Source organism: Leptosomus discolor, chromosome 24 (assembly GCF_034619465.1).
Source record: "Leptosomus discolor isolate bLepDis1 chromosome 24, bLepDis1.hap2, whole genome shotgun sequence".
Taxonomy (NCBI): domain Eukaryota; kingdom Metazoa; phylum Chordata; class Aves; order Leptosomiformes; family Leptosomidae; genus Leptosomus; species Leptosomus discolor.
This window is the reverse complement of record NC_141414.1, coordinates 6872088-6899851: the sequence shown is the minus strand read 5'-3', so window position 1 is coordinate 6899851 and position 27764 is coordinate 6872088. Positions and strand designations below refer to the sequence as shown.

At 58.5% G+C, this 27764-nt stretch overlaps 3 protein-coding genes across 3 annotated transcripts; 2 read left to right on the top strand and 1 right to left on the bottom strand.

Annotated features, from left to right (window-relative positions):
- Positions 1-38: 38 nt before the first annotated feature.
- On the bottom strand, positions 39-11211 carry PGPEP1 (pyroglutamyl-peptidase I). The gene is made up of 5 exons (XM_086477386.1): positions 11178-11211; positions 8363-8415; positions 2624-2740; positions 1861-2093; positions 39-716 (listed from the first exon to the last, which is right to left on the bottom strand). The coding sequence occupies exons 1-5, from the start codon at positions 11209-11211 to the stop codon at positions 524-526; spliced, it is 630 nt and encodes a 209-aa protein (XP_086333512.1). The 3' UTR covers positions 39-523.
- A 751-nt stretch (positions 11212-11962) lies between these two features.
- Positions 11963-17957, top strand: LSM4 (LSM4 homolog, U6 small nuclear RNA and mRNA degradation associated). Its single transcript, XM_086477509.1, has 5 exons — positions 11963-11993; positions 12182-12223; positions 12362-12460; positions 14959-15142; positions 17533-17957. Exons 1-5 carry the CDS (start codon positions 11991-11993, stop codon positions 17619-17621), a joined length of 417 nt encoding a protein of 138 aa, XP_086333635.1. The 5' UTR covers positions 11963-11990; the 3' UTR covers positions 17622-17957.
- Positions 17958-23569: 5612 nt separating this feature from the next.
- Positions 23570-24562, top strand: JUND (JunD proto-oncogene, AP-1 transcription factor subunit). Its single transcript, XM_086477574.1, has one exon. The coding sequence runs from the start codon at positions 23597-23599 to the stop codon at positions 24560-24562; it is 966 nt and encodes a 321-aa protein (XP_086333700.1). The 5' UTR covers positions 23570-23596.
- The last annotated feature ends 3202 nt before the right edge of the window (positions 24563-27764 follow it).

Here is a 27764-nt window from a genome sequence, read left to right as displayed (position 1 = left end):
CACCAAGCGTTGTTTTACAACAGACAAGCCCACGCCAGTCCAACTCTTTTCAGTTTTACTTTGACATTATAACCTATAATTTGGGCCAAAGAGGGGGGAAAAAAAAAAAAAAAACCCAAAACAAACCGAAAGCAAACCTTCCAACTTAACAACTAGTCACGGGTTATCAACTCCCTGCACCTGAACGCCAAGTCCAGACGAGAAACTTTCCATCTGCGCCGGATTAGACTGGTCAGCAGCTCTCACTTGGCTGACAGGTAAGCTCTGGGTAAAGCACAGCACACACACTTCAGTCACTTCAGAAACGAGTTGCAGGTGTTTTAAAGAAGAGAATTTTGAATCCTGTGTTGCCTAGGCTGAAATGCAGACATTTGACCAAAAAAAACCGTCAATTTCGAGAAGTGGAATTTTCCTTTGTGAAGTCTCCAATTCTGGGCCTGGACGTTTCAGACCGTTTTCCCCAGTACTTCAGTAGCAGGGGAAAATTTCGGAAGTGCAATACTAGGATAGCTTCTGCTCACTTTCAGTGTTCATGCTGACAATTGATTTTGTCTTCAGAATGCTCCAAAACATCGAGCATTTCTTCTATTATAGCCTGTAGTGCCCGACCCAGCTGTTCGGCGGTGTACGGCTTCCCCAGCGGAGGCACATGAACAAAAGCCGACCTCCCGCGGCTCTGGTACAAGGAAGTGTAGTAGGTGAAGTCACAGAGGTACCTGAAACACAAGAACAGACCTTATTTAGCAACAAGGGACACACGGCAGGACGGGAGGAGCTGGGCATTCTGATCATTCAGCCCTGCAGCAACACCCTGCAATAAAGGTGTCACGGGCTGAGGCTGGGCCGGCCACTAACAAGTGACAGACGCTCTCTACTAACCCCTCTCCCCTCCCAAAAGAGGAAAAGGAGAGAGAACAAGGGAGAGAGACTTTACAGTTTGGGAAAGAAAACTAAAAGAGCTTTAATGAAACAATAGCAATAAAAGATAATAATAAGGAAACAATGAAATCTCTACAATACGTACAAATAGACACAACACCAACACCGAACCCAACTCCCCCCACCCTGATGACGACACGTCCCCACCACGCTGCAGGGCTGGCACTGGGGCAGTCCCAGGCTGGACTGGGCAGCAGACAGGGATGGGAGGCAGGAGCTGGACTCAGGCGCTGGATTCAGGGATGTACGGGTCGGGATCGACGACAGAAGGACAGACAGAGTCCTCCTCAGGTGTCGGCCGTCCAAGAAGAGAGAGAGACCCTCGTGATCCCTCAGCTCTATGCTGAACATGATGTCTATGGGGTGGAACACTCTGTTGGTCAGGTTTGGGTCACCTGTCCCGTTCGCTCCTCCCTGTAGGTGCGACCCTTTTCCCTCCCGGCACCCCAACACAGGGTACAAGACTCAGCAGTGACCTCGGTCGCTACAAGAACAAGTCTAAGCCAGGGCCTCTCTGCATCCCATTCCTTGGTGCTGGCTGTAACCATCAGGCCTTGGCACTGCTGGAGCAGTCACTGTCTGGAAAAACACGCTGCTGTTTCAGAAAGCGCCGTTAGAGGAGACTGAACTGAAAAGTTAAAGCACTAAACCAGAATTAGCTCTGGTTCAGCCCAAACCAGGACAAAAGGGCGGCGCACAAGGCAGGTATTGTGAGCGGGCACGATTGCTTTGCTCACTTCTAGGCCAAGGAAAGGTAAAGATCTCTCTTTTTCCCCTAATGGCTGGGTGGCCGCTGAAAAACAGACGGTGCTGCCAGCCCCAGGAGAAGCGAAAAGCCGAAGAATCGCGCGGGCCTCACGGAGGGAAGAGCGCGCGGCAGCGCCAGCCTGCTTTCCCCCACCGACCCCCGGCACCCCGTACCGGCCGGCATCCTTCGAGATGGTGACCGTGACATCCAGCCCCAGCGCCGAGACTCTCTTGCAGACGGTGTCCATGTCGATGATGGAATCGATGCACTCTGGGCCACCTTCTACGCAACACTGAGAGCCTGGGCAGAAACGGCAGTTGTCTAAGCCTTTGTACCCTACGTTATGGCCACACTTCTCCAGAGTGACAGTCGTAGCCATACCCGAAACACCTACATGAACCACCAACTACGAGAGAAAAGAAACAAGTCAGATCAACCAAAGCACCAACAGTGGAAAGCCAACAGCCCGCTCTTCCCAGTTAACGACCGGTGGAGAGTTAGGGGAGTTCTGGCACGGACAGCACGGCAACGAGTCGTTTTGTCAGCCAACGCGTGGGTCCAGCACAGAACAATTCGTTGTGTTTCACCCCCTTCCCGGCCTCCACCGTCATTTACCGAGGGCAGAAGTGAACGTTGGCCCCTCCACGGCCGAGCCCACCGCCCCGGTGGCACGGCCCAACGGCGACCTGTCCAGACAGCCCCTTGCAGCTGCCTCTTCACACCGGCTGCTCCCCTGAATTGGAGCACTCTATTCTGAGCTATAAAACCCTAGAAATTCACAGGTTCTCATGACAAAAAGAGGAAAAGCTCCAGGGAGGGATGCTGCCAGTCCGAGCACACGTTAAAAACAGGATTTCACCCTGTGCTCGCTGCTGTCAGCGTGACAGATTTCAGCCGTTTGCTGAGGCTTTTCTCCTCCTCCCTTTACTCACTCACTTGCGGACTGTGCTTTTTCCACAAGGCAGGAATGAGCCTTTGCACTGTCTGGTATTCAACTGGGACTTCATAGACGTGCAGATCCACGTCATCCCGCAGCCCGAGCTTCTCCAACTCCTACGGACAGAAGGAAATAAGCAAAACCAAGGTGGTCAGACGCAAGCTCAGCAGAGGATAAACTTCTGGAAGGTTTAACGGCAGAGGGAGTCTGCTGGGAGGGACCACCATCAGCTGACACCACAGGCTGTATAACCCTGTAAAAAACCCACCAACACAACGGGGAACAACAAAGGCACCTCCACCTGCGTTAACAGTCTTCACCCGCAGGACCGTTTGTTTTGCTCTGATGTGTGTATAGCAAAGAAACCAACATTTAACTGACAATAGTTATCAGCAACACCCACACTCAAAAGAAAGGTTGGCTACGTTATTTATAGAGGTATATAGTCATAGTCGCTTCTTCAAAGAACTAGGTATAGAATTATGTAAAGAAAGCAGAATCGGGAGGATGACCTTCATCATCTAACTTGCCCTCGCTCAGGACTGCTGGCCTGGAGAGCAAATTCACGTTTGTTTCCAGATAAAGAGCTCTCAGGGTTCGGTGACAGCACTACCAGGCTGCGATTCTGTGTCTGTGAGCCTCCACAAGCATTAGCAAGCGCTCCTCACATGAGAGGCTGAAGCAACACACGGGAACACCCTCCTCAATGTGTTTGTCTTACTTTTATTTTGGCAGAATCTGGAATAGTACACAGCCTGTGTCCAAAATGTGAAAGGTGTTTCCACCGCTGGCTTTACCTATACGTAATATATCGCACTGAATTTTGCAACAAGAGCTGTCACCGCTTTAGTGATTCAACTAACGCAGTAAATTATTTCTCCCTCTATAACACTAACTAAAGCCATGCCTTGAAAACACCCCAAATATCCAGGCAATAAACTTGGCCAACTTCCTTTAAACCTTTCAAAACACAAAGTGTCAGTTAAACACCTTGCAAAGACGACTTCAAAACCAGAGGGAACAGGAAAGATCTTCTTTTTTTTTTCCCCACCCAGTATACCTGACTGGAAAGCACACTGTTTCATCCCAACACGGTGAGTTCCCTCTACATACAGCCCACGGTCCTGGACACTTCCCCCTTGTTCTTCTTTGGTCTCCGTTTCAACCACTCCAGTCTCACCAGTAAGGCTTCAGGCCCAGGCTTGCCCGTTTGGTACTTCAGACTTTACCAGTCTAGCCCAGGACAGGACTTCCCCAGAAGTGAAACCTTTTGGAGCCGTCAAACCCAAACTTTCAAGAACTCAAGGAAAGGATACACCCACGTGCTCTGAAACCTCTGCAAAAAAAAAAAAAAAATGTTCTTAAACAAAATCATCAGCTGAACTCAAACCTGGGAGCCTTGGGCATGTCTACACCACGAGGCACTTTTCCAGCGGCTGAAGCGACTGCAGCCATCGTGTTTAACGAGCTCCAACAGCCCCTAACTCGGACCAAGCTTCCCTCCGAGGAAGGCAGCATTTTCTGGCGCTCTGAAAAACTTCCCAGCTGCTTTTCAAGACTGGTAAGTGACCGTCCGTGCCGTAAAGCCAACAGCTAACGGTTTGGCTCCTCTGGGAAGAAGCTGGAAGTGCCCCCTTCTCCCTGAAGACAGGAGCCGCGTGCTCCCGCAGCTCTCTGGCCAGGCCTGCGCGCCACTCGGGAGAACGCCCTCCAGTTCTTCACAAGTTAATAAGCAGCAGAAGCTTGTGGTCTGGTGCTGCTCTTCTCCTCCCAGACGTGTGTCGACTGGAAAACGCAAGCTGACCCGCGCCGAGCGCTCGACGTGATGGCTTGTGCTAACGCCAAGGGGGCTGCACGATCAGCGAGAAAATAACCCGCAGCTCTCGCGTCCACCAACTGCCGTGGTTGTTCTCACGGATCTGAGGTGGAAACAGCGACGTAAGCAGCCATGAAACTGTCAAAGGGCATTTCAAAATATCCTTGAATGATTAAGTTATCTCTATTCCAGGTTCGGATTCGGTGATCAGAGCCAAGAGCTGCTCTTTCACGCGATTCTTCGGCTTTATTTTCCTGCCCACAGAGATTATACTTGCAATCTTCAGGCTAAGGAGTGTAGAGTAGCTATTTTCAACGAAGCTTACTCAATTTCAAATCTGGTATTTCCCTAGGTTTAAATCTCCTTCAAATTAAAGACAGCTGAAAGGAGAGGACAAGTTGAGGTTTCTGGACTCCCACATTACCATCCTACCTCCTCGACATAAACGTGAGCAGTATCTTAGTGTCCTTTTTTTTTCCTGCACGAGTCGTTTCTTTACCAAGAAAAAACCCAAACCTTCCACACCTGTACGGACAGACCACAGGCAGTGTAACAAGATTTAAGATAACTAAAAGGTGCAGCAAAGGCAAGAGTAAGACTTCCACGGACCAGCAGATATGAGCAACAATGATAAATCACTTGCTCTGGCTCTGAGGGCAAGTCTGATATTAAAGGCTTGCTGTATTGATTAGTGTCTGGCACACACAGACATTCATTACCAGAGATGGATGCTAAGTGATGTTTCATCACATCTTCTTTACACAAATCTGCCCTCAAAACGTTAGCTGGTTTCTGTGGTGCGTTAATAAAGTAAGTAGTTTACAAATGAGAGCATTCAAACACAAGCCAGTCTCTTCAGGAAGATCTCCAGAGTGTTAATTGATAGGAATCCATCATCACTTCTCTTAAAGAGCGTGAAACAGCTCCTGAAGACGAATTTGACGGCGGCAAGTTTTCCCGGCTGCGCAGAAACGAGCGCCTACAGTGAGCGAGAACCCTCGGGCCACGCGAGCCGCCCCGCTCCGCCGCAGCCACCTTCTCCAGGCGACGCGAAACCTTCCGTTTACAAATTCCCGACTTTCTTTTAACCAAACACAGCGTTGGCGCCCTTCCATTCAGCGATAAAGATGTACGCTGGCCCCCAGACAACTTATTACCCACAGCCTTGTATACCTGACAAACACAGAAAAACGAACACGTTTGACCGATTCCCTGACCCCTCAACAATGGTCGTCTTTGTCAGCCTCTAATATCCTTATCAGGTCTGTCTAGACACCCTGACAGCAATTGTCCTTAGTAATGTCAAAACGCACCCTGACCTCTCCTCCTCCGGCTCAGCCAGAAGCACTTCGGGGGGATGAAGGCAGGAGCCCATCAGCTTCGCGGAGCACGGGGCACACCTGTGTCTACACCTAAGTCACACCGGGGAGGCCGCCAAACGTGCCCAACGGAAAGCCCGTTTCAGTAACTTCTTCTTGAAAGGAAAGTCCCTCCCAAGCAAAAAATTGCAGCTGGAAAAAAACCTCCTCGGACGAAATATTAAAATGATGAAAATGCAGAACAGCAGACCCAGGTTAACGCAGGGTATTTTTACTGTAAGCTTCAAAGAAAGCAGAAAGAAGTTGTTCTTCACTCTGAATTTGCAGGAAATCTCTCCCCTCCATGCATAAAAAAATCTCCAAACGCTTCGTCTCCACATTATTAGATTGCTACCGCCGCTGGTTAAGGTGCCCACGTGTAAAGACCGCTCAGCTCCCAAAACCAAACAGCTACGGCAGAAATCCACTGCAGCCAGAAGGGAAAGACGCACCGCACCGTATCCCTGCTCTATGTAAGAAGCCAAACGAAACCAAAAAGAGGACTGGAAAGAAAAGCAGAGAATTTTTATCCTCGGGCTGCAGGATAATAAAAGATGTAATAAACCAGAACTAGCTTAGCCCTAAAGCTAGAAAGGATTTACAAAGATTGTTTAATTGATTTTTCTTCTATTAAAATGCAGATCACACCGTCTGGGATTCAGAAACTCAGACACGCCTTTGTGTCCACTCAGCTCCATGAAGTCCCCTGTCTGAAACTTGCACAATGCCCAACTCGCATGTGCTCAAAGACATGCTGTTCCTTTTTGTCTGGGCCTCTCAGGGCTGAGACGGGGTAAGGAAAGGCAAATCCTCCCCGCTGCCTGGAAGGGGATGTTTCGAGGCAGAAGCGAGCGCGAGCTGTTCCACAGGGAGATGGGCTCCCACCAGCAGCAGATCGCGCACCCCCGACGGTAGTTTCGCGCACCCAAAACACCCCCCAAGCCCATTAAAACGAATTTAAAACGGATGAAGTGATTCCTTCATCTACCAGCCACGCAGCGGAGCAGCCGCCAGGGCCTCGAGCTGCCGGGCTGCAGGAATGACACGCCATTTCTCTTCATCGGAATGAGACGTCACGTTTGGGTTTGCGAGCAACATCGGGACACCCACCACTCTTCCTGTCCCAGGAGCACAATCCCCTTTTGTCTACCTCCTCTAGAATAAAAGTAGCTCGTTTACAGTAACCAACGCTACACGAGTGAGAACAAACCAAATCAATTAGCCTCGCTACGAAATTTCAGCAACACGACATTTTATTTTATTTTATTTTATTTTTTTCCACAGCCACAGCTTGCATTTTCCCCCCAAACTCAAACTGAGCAAAACCTAACTCAAATATATTCATTCCCAAAAGGCTCCTGGAGGCAAAGGTTTCACCTTCTCATACCAGCCAACACATTAGACATCTGGACATTAGTTGACTGTAATTGATCAGAGTTTGTGATTTAATTTAAAAGCATTCTAAAGAAGGTATTAATCTCAGAGCTCTGAAGGGAAGAGAGATGTGTTAGGGAGAAAAATAGATTTAATTCCCTGGGCAACTCTACTAAAAGGTACCCTGGAATTCCCAGTAGCTTTGCCATAAACCACATCCAGAAGTGACAAATAAGCAAGAAGCAGGATAAGGCGGCAGCACTGTCCCTAGCTACTGCTTTTACAGCAAGCGACCTTCATTCCTTAGTTTAGCTGGGCGCCTGGCAAGACTTTTAACTACTTCTTCTTCTTCTTCTTGCCTCGTTTGTGAATGTATCAGGGTTACACAGACAGGGTTACACGCTCGTGCAGATCTGCAGCTACAAGCGGCACAAACTTGGTTCGCGCGAGCGCACACGATCTGCTCGAGCAACGATCCTCCACGAGCGCCCCTGTGCCCAGCACGGCCCAGCTCCCTCACGCCAGCATCCCTTGCTGCTGCTTCTCAGCAGAGAGGAGGCTGCTCCGCAGCCACAAACACTGCCTGAACCCCCCCCTCGCCCCCTGCTTCACCCACCACGGCCCACCATCAACAGCAGGGGAGGGGAGAGCAGAGGCAGCGGCGGCTGCTCTGCTTTGGAGCCCAAGTCCCGATGTCGTGGCTCGCGCTGGACGTCCCTGCGGCACGCTCCAGTCCCCAGGACTACCAGGTAGAAATCTCATTGTGGATCAGACTTGCCTTAAAGGTTAACCAGCTTGCCCAGATTCAAGCTAGAGCCGAGAGGAAAAAAAAAACCATCAAAATTCTTCTGGGTCGGTTTGTTTATTTATTTTGAATTCTCTCCGGCAGAGGAAGATTCCAGGCTCCCCGCCCCGTTTAACATCTTTCCAGTCTAGGGAGTCAGCCTATGAATTCCTTACTTGCCTCAGCTACATTAACTCAGTCTCACGAAACTCCACCAGCTCAGGGATTGTTTTCCGAGCAGTGACTCAAACATTATCCAGCTGACCATCTGGGTATCTGCAGCGAGCTGGTCTCGGTTCATAAACTGGGAAGACCAGTTAGAAAAGAGCTGCAAACCAGAGTCGGTACGGATACGTTATCAGCACGGCCCTGTTTCAACTCGCTAAGAACAAAGTCACGGCGTTACCTGGACTGCAATCCAGCTGGCGTTCACAGCGTGCTCTCCAAACGGCCCAAACCCTGGAAGAGAAGGAAAAAATCCACAGTGATGAAGTCATCCTTGCAGGTTCGACTCAACTTAAAGTTGCAAAGCGGTCTGCGCTTTCCTGGGCTGCGTAGCCTGAAAGAAAACCCACTTCTGGTGCCAAATCCTTTCCATCCCGAGGTCTAAATAAGAGACCTCCACAGCAACAATTGAACTATACACCTTCTGCTGCGAAGGAAAACAACAGCTTGCCTCAAAAGAAATTCTTTTTTCCCCACAGACACTGGGGAAGCGTATTTTCTCCTTCCTGACCAGGTTAGGAAAACTCGTTATTGCCAGATAAGTTGACCCATGTCACGGAATGAGAATCATTATTGGATTTTCTAACCCTGATTGGTTTAGCCCACAGCAGACGCTTCCACAACTGCGGACAAGCCTGCCTCCAATGCTCCTTCTCTGCTCAGGTCACCAAGATCTCCCTCAGCATTAGGTATGCCTTAGGAGGAGACGACCAAAACGCTGCTGACAACCCACCCGCGCCAAGCGGCGAAGGTTATGATAGCGTTATCAAAAATACTTACTCACTACATCTAAATTTCCTAATGAGTAACTTAGAGTTAACTAGTAATCCATAACATCTTTTCCTGAGCAAGCACACAAAGGTTAGGCCATTTATCTGGCTGCAACGTCGATAGGCTTTAATTTAAAATGTCAGAGCTACCCTCTGAGCCTAATGCAATTAGGAGACATAAATTTTGCCTAACTCGTGAAAGGATTTGAGAGGGACCACAAATATTATATGACACGTTAATGGAACCATTCTATTTGCTATCAACAGCCAGTCCGAGGTTATGCTGCACATCAGGAATTCGCACAGCGTGGGCTCGTCCAGGCTGATGGATCTCTCGCAATCTAACCAACGTCGATATCCCCCCGGCATAAATCTTCCAAAGGTCTCCACAAAATCAAAATGCAGGTGTGTTTTCCCGGGAGCAAACCTCCAGTGCCATTAAGACAAGCTACGACCGCAGCACGGGCGAACGAAGCGAATAACCGAGGGCCTTTTCGGATGCTTCTGCGATTCGGGGATGTCCTGCGCGACTCGCTGGAATCAAACCATCGTGACCCGCTCGGTTCCAGTCCCAAAGGAATCGGAATGGTCTTACAAAGGGACATAACCCACGTCCATATCTTTTTAACAGCTCAGCCACTGGAAGGCTGAAATTCTACAGGTGCCCCCGCGCGGCACGTAACCCTCTCGCTCCGAAGCCAACCGCAAACTGGCACAAACACCCCTGTGGGCTATCGCTCCTCTGACTCATCTCCTGTGCAGATCCCTCGCGTTATCTCTTTCGCAGAAGATAAGCAACTTTGTCAGCAGCACCCAACTCCACCGAGCATGCCCAGGAGTTCCTCCGCATCCACCACAGGGCCCTCCAAGGCTCATTAGCCGTAAACCAGCTGCAGAGATCTTTAGGGGATTATCTCCTTAAACAGTTCTAAAAAAGAAATTGCGCACAAATAATACTTATCCTCAGCGAGCACGTGCTCCTAACTGAACGGGAGCACAACGCCATGGCTAGTTTTACAAAGGAATTTAGCGTGACATCAGCGACAGATTATCAAATACGGGTAGACCTGACAAGATAACCACTGCATTTTAGAAACAGACTTCCCTGAAAACAGGGGAAAAAAAAAAAAAAAAAAAAAAAAAGCCAGGAGAAGTATTGCGAGCAGCAGAGTATTCACTGACGCAAGTTTTCTGTTTAGTCACCGCCAAGCGTGGCCATTCAGCGCTAGATACGGGTTTGGGAAAGCCAGAAATCGCCACCTGCTTCTTTCCTCTCCGCTACTGCTCTCTGCAAAGACACTTGCCTCCGATTAAAACCGCTCCAGCGCACCGACGACAACGAGCCCCTCGCCCCCGCGCTCGCTATTCAAACGGCCTCAACTTCAGCTGCTGAGGGACCGGGGTGGGGGGAGACCTGAATAGTTTCGCCGAGTTCCCCATTTGTCACAGAACTGCCTTCCCCACAAATCAAGCTGCCCGGCCTTTGTACCCCGGGGAAAGGAACTTGACAAGCTCTCGCCTGCAACACCCGGGGCCTTTCATTCCCTCGCTTATTCTCCCCCGAGGCGCTTCTGCCCGGCGCTGCGTGGGTGATTTTGGTATCAGCTTCGACACCTTGACGGCTCAGGATGGGGTGGTCAGCGAGCAAATGCCCCCCCCCCCCCCGCCACGCACCCTGATTGTTTTCCCTGCTCCTTGGGAGGTTCAGTCCCCTTCTTTCCCGCAAACCCATGGGGAGCATCAGGGATTCCAGAGGGGGAATCCAAAAGCCCCCTCCCCTCCTGGCCAAGCGTTCAGAAAGCCACTGCGAAGCCCCCTCACCAACCAACATACCCCACCCTGAGCTCCTGACACCCCTCACCTACAGCAGCCCGTCCCCCAAAGTCCCCCCACCCCCTGCCCTCCGACCCCACAGGGCTCCCGCTTACCGCCCCGCACAGGGGGCAGCTCCCCCAAACAGCCCCCCCCAGGGTACAACCGCCCCATCCACCCCCTCCTTGGGCACCCTCTGATGGGCAGCACACCCCCCCCCCCCCCATCCCCCTGCAAGCTCCTGGCCATCCATACCCCCCCCCTCACCTCAGAGAAGGGGTCCCCCATCCACACCCCCCCCCCCCCCAGCCCCCCTTATCTACCCCCTCGCCGCCCCCCCCTCAGGACAGGCCCGCTCAGGATCGCACCCCCTCCCCCCAGGACAGCACCCCGGCCGCCCCCGCCGCCCCGTACCCGTCACCACCACCGCCCGCCGCGGCTTCTCCATCGCGGCTCCGTCCCGTCCCGTCCCGTCCAGTCCCGCCGCCGCCGCCGCCGCCGCCGCCCCGCACTGAGCGCTCGGCCCCGCCCCGCCACCGAGCGCGCTCCGCCCCGCCGCCTAGAGCGGCCCCCCGCCACCACCGAGCGCGCTCCGCCCCGCCGCCTAGAGCGGCCCCCCCCCCCCCCCCCGCGGCCACAGAGCGCGCTCCGCCTAGCCGCCTAGAGCGGCCCGTGCCCGCCGCTTCCGCCGCCGGGGCGGAAGTCGCTCGATGGGTCTGGGCCTAGGGCCGCCTCACCGTTGAGCGGTGCCCTCCGGGCCTGGGAGGAGGGGGGGAGCTTGTAAGGGGCTCCGGCCCGGCCCACCTCAGCGCGAATCCCAGTGAAACCGTTGCAAAGCGCTCGGCCTGATCCACGCGCGGGGCTCCCCTCACCCCACCCCCCCCACCCCACCCCCCCCCGGGAAGGCCGTAGGGGGGGGCCTGGGTGAAAGCACGAACCGGGGCCTGGATCCGCGGGTACCGGGATGGGCCACAGAGGACGCCGGGAAGCACCGCGGGGCACTGTGGGTGCCCCTTCCCGCCCCGCTCTTCGATTTGCGGCGCTGTCGTAAATGCGCGAAAGCGGGCCCCGCAGCGTTGCTTTACGGACGGAGGGGCCGTGTGTCCGCGCTCTGATTGGCTCCGCCGGGGCCGCGCTGCGCTCTGATTGGCCCCGCGCGGGGCCGGGGGGCGGTTTAAGCGGCAGCACCCGGCGCGGCGGTGGCGGCGGCTCCGCGGTTCAGGCACGATGGTGAGTGGGGCCGGGGCCGGGGCCGGGGCCGGGGCCGGGGCCGGGGCCGGGGCCGGGGCCGGGGCCGGGGCCGGGGCCGGGGCCGGGGCCGGCTCTCTCGGTCCCCGGGGGGGGGGGGGGGGCGGCGGCGGCGGCGTGCCCGGTGTCCCAGTCCTCGGTGGTGCCTGAGATCTCTCTTCCTCTCGCAGCTGCCCCTGTCCCTGCTGAAGACGGCGCAGAACCACCCCATGGTGAGTACCGGCAGCGCGGCCCAGTCCCGGTCCCCCAGCCCGCTGCGGCCTCGGGCTCGTCGGTGCCGTGTGGGTGACACCGGGGCAGGTCCCTGTTCCGGGGCTGGGCCAGCGCCCCGTCACTCCCGTCTCTTGCAGCTGGTGGAGCTGAAGAACGGGGAGACGTACAACGGGCACCTGGTGAGCTGTGACAACTGGATGAACATCAACCTGCGGGAGGTCATCTGCACGTCCCGGGTAAGGGTGGATCCTCCCCCCCTCCCCGCCTCCGGTTGTCCACCCTCTGTGCCCTCGGGGAGCATCCCTGAGGGTCCCCGACCTCCAGCCCTGCAGCCAGGCTGGCTCTGCTGTAGCTCAGAGGCCATCGCTCCCATGGAAGTGTGGCTTCTGCCTGAAACGCAGCTTTTAAGCGGGTTATTTATCATTTCCATAACGAAGGAGCGCGGTCGTGCTCACCCTCGAGCAGGGTGGCTTCCTGCACCCTGCGGGAACACCGTGGGAGCGTTTTCCCTGGGAGAGGGTTCTTGATGCGGGGCTGGGGGCCACAGGACGGGGCACAACAGCCTGTGCTGAGCTGGGTTTCCCAAGAACGGAGCCTTTACCTGTCACGTGCTGTCCGAGGAGCGAGGTCTGCTTCAAACACCCCCCCTAACTTTTATTTACCTCTCGTCTCTCACCCTCTAACTCCCCACATCAAAAGGGAGGAGCCTCTTGTTTACGTGTGCTGAGGCTCTGCGCCGTCTGGTACTTTTGCCCTCGGCCAAAGTTGCTCCAGAAGATTGTGATCTGTGTTTCGGGCTTTGACCTCAGTCAGAAATGTCTGGTCTTGTCCCTGCCGGCTGGGCGCTGTGGGAAGCAGCAGCTGGATGGATGTTGGCTGTGGCTGCTCTTTCCCTGCCTCAAAACATCAGAGCTCCGTGGGACAGACTGGCAGAAATCTTTGTTCTTCCAAAAATCTCTCTGCAAACCCCCAGGACCTGTTGTCTCCGCAACAGCAAAGTGTTGAGTGGTATTGCTGGGGCACGGGGGCACGTTTTCATGTTGGTGGGGCAGAGTAAAACTCGAGTGAGGTTCGAGAGGGACCTTTGGGGAGGAGCAGTGGGGTTAGAAAGCTGTGGGCACACCTCGAGTTGTGGCAGGACAAACGGGAAGGAACCGCTGTCAGGAAGGGGACTAAGAGGAGGTGACAGACAGCAAAGCCTTCTCCGTGCCCACGACACGGGTGATACTGTCCTTCTCCTGGGGAAGTCGCTTCCTGCAGTGCTGTGCTCCGCTGTGGAGGAGCAGTAGCTCAGGCTTTATTCCCTCGGGGTGATCTGGAGGGATCCTGTCACACAGCGAAGCAGCCGGGCTCATCGCCTCTGCTTCTGCCCGCCTTCAAACACCAAAACGCCCCCAAAGGCCGGCTGAAAGCCCAACTGGAGCAACTGCCGGAGTTGGACTGGTGGTACTGGTAGGGACTGGCCGCTAGATGGCACGGAGCGGCGGCGGACGGGCAGCCTCGGCCCGGGAGGCGGTTGTTTACTCCGGGAAGGCCGGAACGAGGAAGCGAGGGCGCCTGGCTCCATCCCTTCCTGCATCCCGAGCCAAGGAGCAGCCGGGCAGATCCAAGGCAGGGTGGGGTGTGCTGGGTGTCTCTCGGAGGAGGGCTGTTGCTCTCTGTCTCGTCTTGTGCGTGAAGGACTTGTCTGTACAGGCAGAGTTGCCCCAAATAACTCCTGGGGGGGGGGGGGAACCGACTGTTTTATCCCAGGAGAGGAGGAACGAGGCGTTCTCGTTTAACCCCCTCTTCTGGGACACGGCGGATGCTTCGTCCACGTCCTGCTGCTTGAGAACCGCTGGGCTCCAGCCATCCCAGCTGCAGCCCAACCCTGACGGAGCCGCTGCCGAGCCGGGGCTGTGGCGGGGCGAGGTGGGTCCCAGTCCCTCCTCCCAGTTACATCACGGGCAGCCCAGTTGTTGTTCAGCTTCGCTCGGTTCCTATTCCCACAGCTGCCTTTGGCACGCAGGAGGTGAAGCCCTGATGGGTCCTAGAAAAGCCCTGAAACTGCATTAAACAAGCAACAAACAACCTACAGAGATGGCTGCTCTGTAACTGGGCACCCAAAGATTTATTTTTTGAGATTTTATCTATATATTTAATCTGTAAGCTCCTTATTTTCCCCAGCTGCAGTGACCATGCCCTGGTGGCACACGCCCCGCAGCCAGCTGGCTCCGGACCTGCCTTGCTGCTCCATCCACACCCCAGAGGGGTGAAGGAACGAGGTGACTCCCAGCTGAGGCTGCTGGAGAAGAAACCCGGCCGTGCACACGCCTTGGCCTGCGTGGTTTTTTTTTTTTTCTTCCCAGAGTGGGTTGTTCGTAGCCCTTGTGTGTCACGTAGCACCCTGGCCTCTCTAGTCCCGCTTTCGATTCCTTCCTTGTACGAGAAGGGAAGGCCCTTGGTTCCTCAGCCTCTTCTTCCTTCATTTTCTGCGAGTGTTCGGGGCAGCTGTGGAACAAATCGAAGCTATAGTTGCTCGTGGCTGAGTCCCCTCCTGCCCCGGGCTGTAGGGCTATGTGTTCTGGAGGGGAAAAAACTGACCCTTTTGTTGCAGCTAGTTACAGATAATGCTTTCAGAAAAGGTTAGTGGAGCTGTCACACTCTCCAGAAGCGATGGAAATGTTCAAATGCCCCCCAAATGGTACAAAACCACCAGGTTTCGTTCGTAGCCTAACGTGTTGCTCCCCAACAGGATGGAGACAAGTTCTGGAGGATGCCAGAGTGCTACATTCGGGGCAGCACGATTAAATACCTGCGTATCCCCGACGAAATCATTGACATGGTGAAAGAGGAGGTGGTGTCCAAGGGCAGAGGCCGTGGTGGGATGCAGCAGCAGAAGCAACAGAAGGGCCGTGGCGTTGGAGGTGCTGGACGAGGTAACGATCCTGTTTGGTTTTCAGCTCGGAGAGGGGCGAGTCGGGATCTCTGCCGTTAAATTTCGCCTCTTGTGCAAGGAAAGGCTCTTGTTTCTCCGCTTCAAACGTGGGACTGGGTGTCTGGGAGAAGCTGGAGCCGCTCCTGTGTGCAAGATGTAGCCGAGCGAGTGTGTTGCCTCGCTTGTAAGGCAGCCTCTGCCGAAGAATAGAGAGGATTCGTGCCAGGGATGTGCCTCCCTCGTCCCTGGGGTTGGGCAGGAGCTTGAGAGAGTCTGAACTTGACTGTTGCTACCCCTCCTGGCTAGTTTGGGAGCGTGGCCCTACAAAACTGGTGTCTGTTAGCTCAGCGAGTCCGGGAGGGGAATGAAATGGCTCTTCTGTTTGAAAATAGACTGGGCTCTGACCGTGGCAGTGATAGGAAAACATCATCTTTTCCCCCATTATAAAGGGGCTTTTGATCTCCTGACTTGTTGATTTATTTATTTTTTTTTTTTAAATATCTGTGGGTTTGTGTTCCTCCTGCTCAACGTGAATAATTCGTGTTTCTGATAAAAGGGGAGGTCGCCACTTGGGAAGAAATAGGTCACCAAAACAACTCTGCCTTCCCTGCCCCGCTCTGCGTGGTTAGGGGATCTCAGAGCCCCTCAGCTCGGGGATATATTTGCTCTTTTCTCCCCAAGCTGGAAGCCCAAGGGCTGTTTCTCTCCTTTTCCCGCTCACCCCTCCTGCCACGTCTTTGTGACTTGCTTTGTGGTCACCTCGCTGGGCCCCGGGGTTGATCCCGGTACAGGCTTAGCCGGCAGCAGGAGCTTAAAACCCCGAGTGCTACAGCAAAATTGGGTTTGGGCTGGGAAATCTTGAGGTTTTAAAAGGAGCCCTGGGGACTGAGGCAGGGAGGGCGAAGCCTTTCTGCCGAGCACCCTTAACGAGCGTTTTGGCGACGCGAGGGATCCTGGTAGGACGGCTGGGATCGACCTGGGGCCATCACGCCACGCCGCGACGCGCAGACGTGCAGCGTCTCCAACTCCCAGGGACTTCTGGAGGGGAAAAACCCCTGTGACTTCTGCTGCCCTGGAAGCTCCAAGTGTGCGAGAGTGACCTTTACAACTCTGAAGGCGCCTTTTGTTTTCCCCTCCTTCCCTTTTCAGTGTCCAAAGCGCTTGGCATAACAGCTTTTTTGGATATGGGTATTTGGACAAACATTTTAGCTGAGATATTTTCTCTGCTGTGGAAATATCCACCTTGTGGAGAGCAGAGCTGAGCTCTGTTTGAGGTGGAGTTCCCTGCTGGTTTGATGTGCAGCTTGAATTCGCTGATGGAATATTTTAAAGGGAAGCTTCAGCGTTTGCTAATTAGCTACAAGGTTTGGCGCTCGTTACTGAGACACGAAGGGAGGAGGAAGACAAAAAAAAAAAAGGCAGGACAAGTTTGTGAAGAGGCCAGCAGGCAGAAGTAAAGCTATAATTGTGCACGCAGCTGAAAGGATTATTGTTTCTGACACTGGTAATCCTTCGTCTTTGACTTCTGGGCTTGCCAAACCGAGAAGCACGGCAGCCTTTGCTCGGCTTCGCTGCGAGCAGCCGGAGCCCCGCGAGCATCCCAAGGACTGCAGGGTTTGGAGCAATTTTTTTAGTGTGGTTTTTTTTTTTAAAATTTTTCTTCTGGTTTAGGGACGTCTCCTTGCTGAAACAACCAGCACAGAGGGCTCTAGAGATGCTCTCCTGCCTGGTGCCCGGAGTGGGTCTCCTCAGCTCTGCCTTTTGGGCTTTGTGAAAATGCCACACGGGTGTGTCGCTTGCAGGCCAAGATAAAAAAATGACTGCCCGGAATTGCTTTTTTTGGGGGGGAATCTGAGCAGGGAAGGGAGGGCGGGGGTGGGCTCAGCCGCTCCCATGACAAAGGTGGCCGCGGTTTTCGGGTACGAGGGTGCTCGTGGCCCTGGCAGCGCGCCGTACCCGGCGCCTGGCAGTGAGACTCAGAGGCAGGTGGGGGTTTTTTGTCCTGTTTTGTAGCTGAGCAGTCGAGTCACCCTCTTCGTTGCTTTTGCTTTGGCCTCACAGCTTTCAGGGCACACGGGACAACCTGCTCATCCCGCTGGATTTCGGTATCGCTTCCTTGGTTCCGTTTTTCAGAAGAAGTTAACTCCACGATGAGGGCAGGATTTACGAGGGGGGCATGTTAACACACGCTGAACTTGCTGGCGAGGGGGGACAAGTGTATGCACCCTGTAAATACGGGGTCTGGAACCAAGGGAGAAATCTAAAAGTCCCCTTTCTGCTTCTAAAAAAAAGGTGTGTGTTTGGGTAAAACAGGAATAACTGTAAAGCTCCGAGACGTCGCTGGCTGACGGGGATGCTGTTACCTCCGTGCTCTTTCTTTCTGCCCCGTAGGTGTGTTCGGTGGCCGTGGCCGAGGAATACCAGGCAGTGGAAGAGGCCAGCAGGAGAAGAAGCCGGGCAGACAAGCAGCAAAGCAGTGAGAGGCTGGCTGCCCCCTGGCTGGGGACAGTGCTGCCGTGCCGTTTGGGTTGTTTTTTTATCACCTCAGGACTTGCCATGTGTTCAAAAGCGTTCCCTTTCTACTCTTCCGTCAGTTGGTCAGTGCCCAAACCGCATAGTTTGGAAGCCCCTCGCAATTGAAGCTGGTAAAGAAGGAGTTCTTTGCCCCTTGTAGTCCACAAGTCATTGGAAATATTTTTTAAAGTCATTTGTCATTAAGGATCTACATTCTGTCTTCTCCTGGGAGTGAAAGCACTATGTAATTTTTCAGGGTCACCAGGTTTAATTTAAAAAAATTATCCTGTACAGAAGGCGAACACTTTCTGGATTGTTTGGATTATTATTACTATTTTTTTTATACTTGAAACTTGGGGAAACTTGTTGCATTTGTAACAGATGCGAGTGTTTTGGTTTAACAACACTGAACGTGAGGATATTGTGTCTTTACATGAGTAGTCTTAAGGGTTTGGGGTTTTTTTTTTTTAAAAACAACAAACTTTTAAGCTATCGCTTCTCTTCTGTTCCTGACCAGTCAGTTCTGTCTCTCTGCTGTGGCTTAAAGGAGAACTTGGGATGAACGTTGCATTGGCCCTCAAGGGTTGTTTCCAAGAGAGCTTTGTGATAAATGAAGGTTTCCCAATTCCTGTATTACTAATTTGACTTCAGATTAGAAGTTTCCTTTAAAGGAAAGGGATTTTCTGTGTGTTCTTGCGGGAGGCTGCTGTGCCCCTTACTCCTCATGGGTGTTGTGTTTTGGTTTGTTTTTTTTTTTTTTCTTCTGAAAAGCAACCGAGCTGTTAAGCTGATTTATTCCCCCCGCTTTGAAAACTCTCTCCCTCGTGCCTGTGACACACAGGCCTGAACCCTGACGCTGTTTCTCAAGCTGATTTCTCCTGGTACCTGGCGATTGACTTCTCTACATGTACCTGTCCTTTCCTTCTCTAGTCACCGATTGTCTTTCCCTGGGGACACAGAGCAGCGTGTGAGCGTGTCCCTCCTGTAGGTTAAGAAAGCTCCTGTGAATCCCCAGGTCGAGTTGCTCCAGTCTTCCATCCCACGGGGTGCAGGGTCCCGTGAGCAAAACGCACCCGCAAAATATCCTGGCTGATGGGAATTGAATGTCTGTGGGGGGGCATGGGGCGGGGGGAAGAAAGAGGCTCTGGCTGTGCCTTGACCCCCCCTGAATGGACGAGAGAGCTTAATTTTGGGGGGAAAAGCTGACATTGTGACTTGTTCTGAACAGTGGTTTTGGTTTTGTTTTTTTTTTTTTTTTAACAACTGGTTCCCATATTGAAGCTTACTCTCTGCCATCACCACTGCATTGAAAATGAGTGAAGAACATGCTTTTATATATACTTATTTTTTTAATGTTTATAGAACTTGTGCGCAGTGGTGAGTAGGAATAAACCACCAACCTCTACAAACCCGACTCCCTCTCTCTGTCTGCAGCGGCGCTGAGCCCCGCCTGACCCCGCGCAGCCGCCGGGCTTCCCCTAAACCCTTCCTCGAGCCCTGGTCTAAGGAATAAATCCCCGAGCAGATGGGCTAAACCTTTAATTTCTAACAGCAGCCGTGTGCTCTCCTCTCCTCGGCGAGGCGTTAACCAGCAGCGTGAGCACCCGATCCCCATCCTGGGCGAGCCGCCTTCTGCCGAGGAGCCACTTCCAGGCGCTGGGGACGGGGCACGTGTGTGTCCTCCCTCCTGGAAACTCGGTCTCAACGTAAACACCCGTGTGGCATTTTCACAAAGCCCAGGCTGAGCCCTGTGTCAGACTTTCCCTTCCCAACCTGCTCCCTCCCTTTCGAGTCCCTCCAGCCACAGAAACTCCATGGGTTACAGCTGCCCTGGTGAAAAAGGAAGCGACCGCAGCGCTGTCTGGATTTTTAGGTCTGTTCTGGCCAGATAAATCTTCACCGCAACAATGGGACCTTTGGCTTCGGCTCAGGGTTGAGTCCTCCAAGTACACCTTATCTCCTGGCGCAGCTCTGGAGCTCGTTAAGTTCTGCTTTTGTTTAATGACAACCCCAGGCTTTAGCAGCCTGCCCTGTTTGCCTCCCCCCTTCTTTTTTCCACCTTTGTAGGGATATTTTTTTTTGTCCTGAGCCGTGGCGGGGGGCAACTGGCCCCCTGAGGCAGCAGGTTGGGTGGAAGACGGCTCCGTCTGAAAGCAGCATCGATGAGACTCTCAGCTGTGGCTTTGGCCCTTTCTGCCCCAAAAATGGGGGCCGTATGTGCCGCCCCTGCCCCATGGCAGCACGGGGAGGCGAGCTGAAAAAAAAAAACAACACCCAACAAACCAACCCACCACCAAAACAGGGAGGAGCGAGATAAAAGCAACAACCAGAGAGGAGGAAGAAGGTCTGAACCTCGCTGCCGGCGTGGGTGGGTGTGCGCAGCCTGGCAGGGCGAACACGTCCTGGCCGGAAAGACGGGCTGGGTTGGGGGGGGGGGGGGGGGAAACGACCCAGCAAAGGCCCCCGTGAAAACCCCAAATCCCTCCCCGCTCCCTTCGCCTGGTGTTTTTGTGGTGGCCGGGCCCGTGGCAGCTCCGGCAGCCGTGGGGCCGTGTATCGGCGCTGCTGGCCGCCCCACGGTGACTCATAACTTCTGTGCCTCGCCGGGGAGGCAGCACAGGAATAGTTACACACCAGCCGCCTGCGACGCGGAGGGAGTGGCTGCCGAAATATTTCAGGGCTGCGCTAAGCAACTAAAAATACGCGTCAAACCCTCCTCCTCCTCCTCCTTTTTCCTTTTAAAATGTGTTTTCTTTCTTTCTATTTTTTTTTTTTTCCCCCCTCCCAATCCTTGGTTTTGATTGTTGGAGGCCTCCGCACCCGGGGGCAGCGCGGCCCCTGGGGGACCAGTGTGGGTTTGGGGGCAGGCGCTGGCTGGCCGGTGACTTCTTGTTTTCCCAGTTTGGTTCCTCTCTCCCTGCCTGCGGTGATGACTAAGAGGTGGCTTCCCCAGTGCCTCCAGTGCAAATCCCGGGGTGGCAAATGCTCTCCTGCTCGTTCCCTTTTGGGGAGGGGGGGGGGCAGCTCGGCGTGCTGGGAGGGCAGGGGGATGTGGGTGCATCTACATCTCGGGGGCACCTCGAGCTTTGGGTCCAGCCTGTGTCCTCGATCAGAGCTAAGGGTGTCAAGCGGTGGGTGGCACCTTGTCCCGGCTCCTGGCCGGAGCGGTGGAGCAGGATCAGGCCCCACCGGTGTAATGGGGTTGGTTGCACGCAGGGAACGGCCCCGTTGGGGCCGGGGAAATGAGGGGAGCAGGAGCTGTGGGGGGATCCGCCCCGCTTGGAGGATGCTCTGGTGGACGTGACCCCGCTGGAGGCTCGTCGTGCCTCGCCGAGGTCCGGCGGCGGCGTGGGTTCATCCGAAATCCGCGTTGCCTGCTCTGGGGTAAATATAGCCCGGCTGGCAGGTGGAGAGGCGCAGCGTGACTCAGTGGGCGCTCGCGGGGCCGAGCCGGGCTCCGGCGCCTCTGGGAATAGCAGCTTCGGCCCCCAGCCCCCAGCTGAGGTGACGGTGGCCCTGCCACCGGCTCCGTGGATGGGGACCGCCCCACTCGTGCGCCCCACGGGTCTGCCCTCCCGGGAGGCGGAAGGGGCTGCTGAATCATGACCCTCATTAAATGCTCATTAAGAAAATGAAGCTGCCGGCTCGCCGCGGGCATCGGGCCGCCACCGGCAGGACAACCTGCGGTGTCTCCGCTCTGGGGACAAGGGACACGTGGGATGAGCACCAGTGGTAGAGTGGGAGCACACAGAGGGGGACACAGCAGGATGAGCCCTTGGGGTGCTGCGACCCTCGGGGAGCGACGCCGGGGAGCGGTGGGGTTTTGCCAGCGGGTGCCGGCGGCTGGGCCCGGCCGGAGCGCGCGGCTTGTGGCTCGCATCCCTGGCCGCCGGCCAGCCGCTCTTCCAGGGAGGCCCCGGGGCCGGTTCGTTCCTCCCTGCAACTGATTAAAGCACCTACAGCCAAAGCTGGTTCTCATTTCGTCCCACCGCAGCCCCCGGCTTGCGACGGGGCGGGGGGCGCAGGCAGGGTGCGGGGCAGGAACGCGGCCCACGGGCGTTCGCCGGTGCCCGTGGGGCGCAGGCAGCCACGTCAAGGGGTGCGTCCTCGGCCAGGGGGTCCCTGCGTGGTGGTGGGGAGGTGGGGGGAGCCACCCTCCCCAGGTCCCTGTCCCTCGCCGAGCGGGTTTCGTCAGGACGGAAAGTCTGAACTTGCCGGTCCTGCCGCCGGCCGCGCCCCTAATGATGGGTTTGCGGCGGAAACATGGACGGCGGCGGCTTCACCTGCGAGCTCCGAGCCTCCGGAGACACCGGCACCGCCGCCATCCCTGGGTCAGGACACCGGGGGCTGGCAGGGACGGGAGGACCCCAGGCTGTCCCCACAGCCGGTGCCGTGTTGCACCATGCCCCACGCCGTGCCGTGCCATGCTGTCCCACGCCGTGCCGGTTGGCTGTGGTTGGGCACGCCGGGATTCCTCGCCACCCCTGCCCGCACCGGGAGGGCAGAGGGCACAGGGTCGGCGCGGCACCGGCACAGCCGTTGCCTTCGGCCCGGCGCCGCTGGCACGGGGTCCCACTGGGCCCCCCGCACCCCCAGGGCTGACGCCGCTGATTTATTGCCCTCGTTAGCGCAGGCCCGGGACCATCTGGCTCCAATTAGGGGCGGCTCAGGGTCACCCCGGCCCCGGTGTCGCTGCGGTCCCGCCGTGCACCGCGTGTCCCGGGCGAGCGGTGCTGGGACCCCTCGGCCTGCGCCGCGGGGGCCGTATCCTGCCAGCGCGGGGGGTTATCGTCGGTGACGTCAACTGGTGACGCCGATCCACCCCCTCAGCCGCCCGCGGGCTTGGCCGGCTGTGACGTGCGCCCGCTGCCACCACCGCTGCTGCCGCCACCGCCGCTTAACTCCTTCCCCGCTGCCGGTTGAGCGGGGCCGCGGGGGGGCCGGGGCCGGTTGACCCACCGTGCCGCAGCGCCAGGCCCAGCCGGAGCCATGATGGTGTGCCCCCTGGTGAACCGTGCTCGGCCGCCCGCCATGCGGTGGCGCGCACTGGTGCTCGCTGGGCAAACCCCACCGCCCCCGGTGACACCGGGACACACCAGCGGCAAACACCGGGGCTGTGGTGCCGGGGGGGGGGGGGGGGAGGGGCCAGTCTGTGACAAGGGAGGTGCCGGCGGGCACGCACGCCGTGGCGGCTCCGTCACACCGGGGCAGGGACCGGACGGGCGGGTGGTCTTCGGTGCGCCCGGGCACCGTCCAGCCCCGCCGCCGGTGCAGGCGGGTCACGGTATGGCCGCTCCCGGAGGATCCCGCCGAGGCCCCGCGGCCCGGCCCGGTGTGTTTATTGATTGATTGACTGATTTATTGATCGCTCAGGGGCCCGGCCCGGTGCCGGTGCTCGGTGCCGGGCCCGGTGCCCGCTCCGCCCCGCCCCTCCCTTTGTGCCCATCAACCCCGGCGGGGCGCGCGGCGCGGGGCCACGTGACCGCCCCTCCCCCTCTCCTCTCCTTTCCCCTCCCCCCCCCCCCCCCCCGCGCCCTGACGTCAGCCCAGGGGCCCTCGCGCTGTTGTCCCGTTTACCCCGCCGGTTTCCCCGGGCGACCGGCGGGGGCCAGGAGTGGGCGTGGCGCCACCTTCCCCGGGGCGGAGGCTCCTCCCCCCACTATGCAAACGAACGGCGGGCGAGGACGTCATCTGCAGCCAATAGGGGCCCGGCGTGGTGAGGTCACCGCGGCGGCTCCGCGTATTTAAGGCGGCGCGGGGGCCGCGGCGGCGGCAGACGCGTGTGTGCGCGCGCGCAGGAGCGGGGCCGCGGCCGGTGCTACCGGCGGCCTCCCCCGCCCTCCCCTCCCCCTCCCCGCGCTCCGGCGCAGCGACTCGCCCCGTTCGCTTCCCCTCCCCCCCGCCCCGGCGCCGTTCCCCCGCAGCCGGGCGGGGGAGGAGGATGGAAACACCCTTCTACCATGATGATGTGTTGAGCGGCCTCGGCAGCGGCTTCGCCCCGTCCTCCGGTAGCAGCGGGCTCCTCCTGCCCTTCCCCGGCGGCAGCATGATGAAGAAGGACGCGCTCGGGATGGCGTTACCGGAACAGGTGGCGGCGGCGTTGAAAGCACCGTCGAGCAGCGAAGCGGCGGGTTTGCTGGGTTCGGCCGAGCTGGGTCTGCTGAAGCTGGCGTCCCCCGAGCTGGAGCGGCTCATCATCCAGTCCAACGGGCTGGTGACCACCACACCGACCAGCGGGCAGTTCCTCTACCCCAAAGCCGCCGCCTCCGAGGAGCAGGAGTTCGCCGAGGGTTTCGTGAAAGCGCTGGAGGACTTGCACAAGCAGAACCAGCTGGGCGGCGGCGCGGCGGGGAGCGGCGGAGGAGGCGGCGGCGGCGCCGGTGCTGCTGGAGGAGGAGGAGGAGGAGGAGGCGGCAGCAGCAGCGCGGGCGAGTTGCCCGCCGCCGGCCTGGCCCCGGAGCCGCCGGTGTACGCCAACCTCAGCAGCTACCCGGCGGTGAGCTACGCCGCCGACCCCGGCCCCTTCGCGGCGCCGCCACCGCGGCTCCCCCCGCCGCCTCCACCCCCGCCGTTAAAGGACGAACCACAGATCGTCCCGGAGGTGCCGAGTTTCGGGGAGAGCCCGCCGCTCTCCCCCATCGACATGGACACGCAGGAGCGTATCAAGGCGGAACGAAAGAGGCTGAGGAATCGCATCGCCGCCTCCAAGTGCCGCAAGAGGAAGCTGGAGCGGATCTCCCGCCTGGAGGAGAAGGTGAAGAGCCTCAAGAGCCAGAACACGGAGCTGGCCTCCACCGCCAGCCTCCTCCGGGAGCAGGTCGCCCAGCTCAAGCAGAAGGTCCTCAGCCACGTCAACAGCGGCTGCCAGCTCCTGCCCCAGCACCAGCACCAGGTGCCGGCTTACTGACCCACGGGGGACCGAGGGGGGGCTCCCGCCCCGCTCCCCGGGCACGGACTGAGGGGGGGCGCGGGCACGGACTGAGCGGGGGGTGGCGGCCCCGCGGGGGTGAGGGAGGGAGAGGACAGTGTTTTCTGAGGCGGGGGTGGGGGGAAGCGGCCGCCCGCCCTCCCCCCTCGCCCCGCGAACGGACTGAGCGGGGGGAGCCCGGGCCGTCCCCCCGTGTCCCCCCGCCCGCCCGCCCCCGGCGGGACTCGCGGGCCCCCCGCGCCCGAGACATTCCAGTCAGGCCCCAGTAAAACCCCGCGACACGGAGACCCGCCTCTCGCTGTCTGCTGCGCCGGGGGAGAGCGGGGAGGGGAGGCGGGGGAGGGGGGGGGGGGGGGAACGGGGACGGATGGGCCTGGCGCGGGAAGGAAGCGGCGCGGCCGGCTGCCATCTTGGGGCGGGAACGGGGGGGGGGGGGGGGTGAGGGCCGCCGGCGGGGGGGGGGTGGGGGTCGGAAGGGAGGGATGTGGGGAGAGTCGGGGTTACCCTCGGGGATGGGGAGGAAGGGGGTTGTCTGGGAGTCCCGGGGTGGGGGGGTGGGGTACGAGGGGGGTGTTGGGGGTTAGGAGGGTTGGGGGGTGGAATTCCGTCAGGTGGTAGTGGAAGGTTGGGATGGGGATGGGGGGGGGGGGGGCTCCCTGGGGCTGAGGGGGGTGGTCTCGGGTTGTTTGGGTTCGGGTGTGGGTGTGTTTGGAGTTACTGGGGCTCCCGTGGGGCTGGGGGTTCCCCGCAGGTGGGGAAGGGACCCTGGCTGCTGATCCTGGCTGTGGCTCTGTCCCAACTGCTGGTCCTGCTAGACCCCTGGTGAACGTCCATGGGGGGGGGGGGTTCACTAACCCCCCTCTGCCACTGCCCTGGCACCACGGGATCACCCCGTGGCACCCGGCTGGGCCTCCACAGCTCCTCCCTGGACTTTGGCAACCGCCCGCCCGTCGCTTCCCGGCGCCACCATTGTTCTTGCTCCTGCTCCTCGTCCCCCACCTGCGAGGCCTGGTCCTTGCTCCATCCCATGGAGCAGCACCCAAGGGACAGACCCCTCTTTCCCCGGAGCGTTTGGGGACGGTGGCACCGACGGCAGGGAGCTTGGCCCAGCTGCCGCCGCGCCGCTCTGGCCTGTTCCAGCCATGGCGTGCCGAGCTGTGCCATGGCGTGCCGAGCTGTGCCATACCATGCCAACACCAAGGAGCTCGGCGTGCTGGGGCCCTGCCGTGGGTGGCAGCGGTAGGGGGGAGCATGGCCTCCCCAGGCGCCTGGCGTGGTGCTGGGCTGGCTGCGGTTTGCCGGGAGGAAGCGCCCTTCCTCGCTGCGCGGAAGCAGCCCCGGCGCGGCGCGGCCATGCTGCACCCCGGATGTGCTGCTCCGGCACCGAGACGGACGGGGCTGTCCCCTGGTCCCTGTGGCAAAGCCAGCGCAGCCCCATGGCTACCTCCAGCAGTGGGTCCGGTGTCCCCATGTGCCTGTGGCCCCAGGTCCCTGTGTCGCTGCATCCTCGTGTGCCCAAATCCCGAGGTCCCCCTGTGTCTGTGTCCCACATCTCTGTCTCCCCACGTCCCCAGATCCTTTTGTCCCCAAGTCCCCACATCTCGGTGACCCCATGTCCCCACGTCCTTTGTCCCCATGTCCTCACATCCCCCCCCACCCCGCGTCCCCACCTGCCCCCTCGTCCCCCCTCGGGGTGATGCAGCCGGGGGCGGCTCCTGCTGCCCGGGGACATGGGGGAAACTGAGGCACGGGGTGGGTAAGGGGCGGGGGGATCCTGCCGGGGGTCCGCAGCGTCCCGGGGCTGCGGTGCGTCCCGGGGCCGGTAGGGGGCGTCGCGGGCGGGGTCGCCCCCGCCTCTCCCGGGGCGGATAAAGGCGGCGGCGGAGCGGGCCCGGGGCGGCGGCATGGCCCGGGGCGGGCTCCTCCTGCTGCTGCTCTGCTGCACCTCTGCCCCGATCGCTGCAGGTACCGGGGGATGGGGGGGACCGAGCACCAGGGTGGGTCCGTGCACCCCGGGGGTCTCCATGAGGTCCTGGGGGCACTCGGGGTCTGCGCACCCCGCGGCACCGGGGAGGGCGGGGGGGGCTGTGTGCTTCCCGGTGGGTCCATGGCCTCCCCCTGCCCAACCCTGCAGCACCGGGTAACGGGGGGGGTGGGTGGTCCGGGGCACCGGGGAGGTACGGGAGGGGGTGCCCGGGTGCTCCCCCGCGCTCTGCACTGATGGGTTCGGTGTCCTCTAGGACCACCGGGCACTTGGAGGGGGGGTCCATGTGCCTCCCGGGGGGGTCTCTGCCCCACTTAGCCCAGCCCCTGATGCTTGCAGTGGGGCCAGTTCCATCCCTGCCCTGGGTGGCCGAGGACCTGTTGCACGGGGATGGGCTGCACCCGCTCCCCGGGGGTCCCAGGAGGCCGTTGGGGACTGTCCCCCCGGGGGGGGTCGCCAGGCTGGAGGTGAGCACCCTGCCCCTCCCGCAGCCGGCAGCACCCTGGGACAGGATGCAACCCCGGTGCTGCCAAACCGGCTGGGCCGGCTGGTGCTTGCGGTGGCGTGGGCGCTCCGGCACCGCCTTGGCACTCCAGGGGCAAAGCACCCCGGTACCCTGTGCTGCTGTGGGCCGTGCTGCACCGTGATCCCCCTGTTTCCAGCCTGGGCCCCCCAGCAGCCCCCCCTGCACCGCGAGGTGCCTCCGCTCACCCGTCTCGGCACGAAAGTCGGCACCCGGCGCTGGGTGCTTGGCCCTGGGTTCATCGCCATCTCGACGTAGGGTGGCAGCTGGGGGTGGGAACAGCTCATCCTCGTGGGCCCAGTGGCTGTGGGGAGCCCCAGCATGCAGCCACACTGGTCCCTCTGGGTGCTGGGGCTGGGTGCCAAGTTTGCCATGGGGCATTTCACTGCGGTGTCCCCTGTGGGGCTGGGCTGGCCCCACTCCTCCTCTTGTGCAAACAGGACTTTGGTGGATAAGGGCACTGCCGGCACTGCCCGACAAACCTGCCGTGTCCCACGTGGCCACGGAGGAGCCCCCTTCACAGCCCAGCCCCGAGCGCGTCTGGTGGGCGCTGCGAGGGCCGGGTTGGCGTGTGTCCCCATGCCGTGGCACATGCCCACCGCCGCCGTGCTGCTCTACTCGTCCCCAGCAGTGCCTCAACGTGCCATGACGGTTTGGGAGGCTCTTCCTGGATT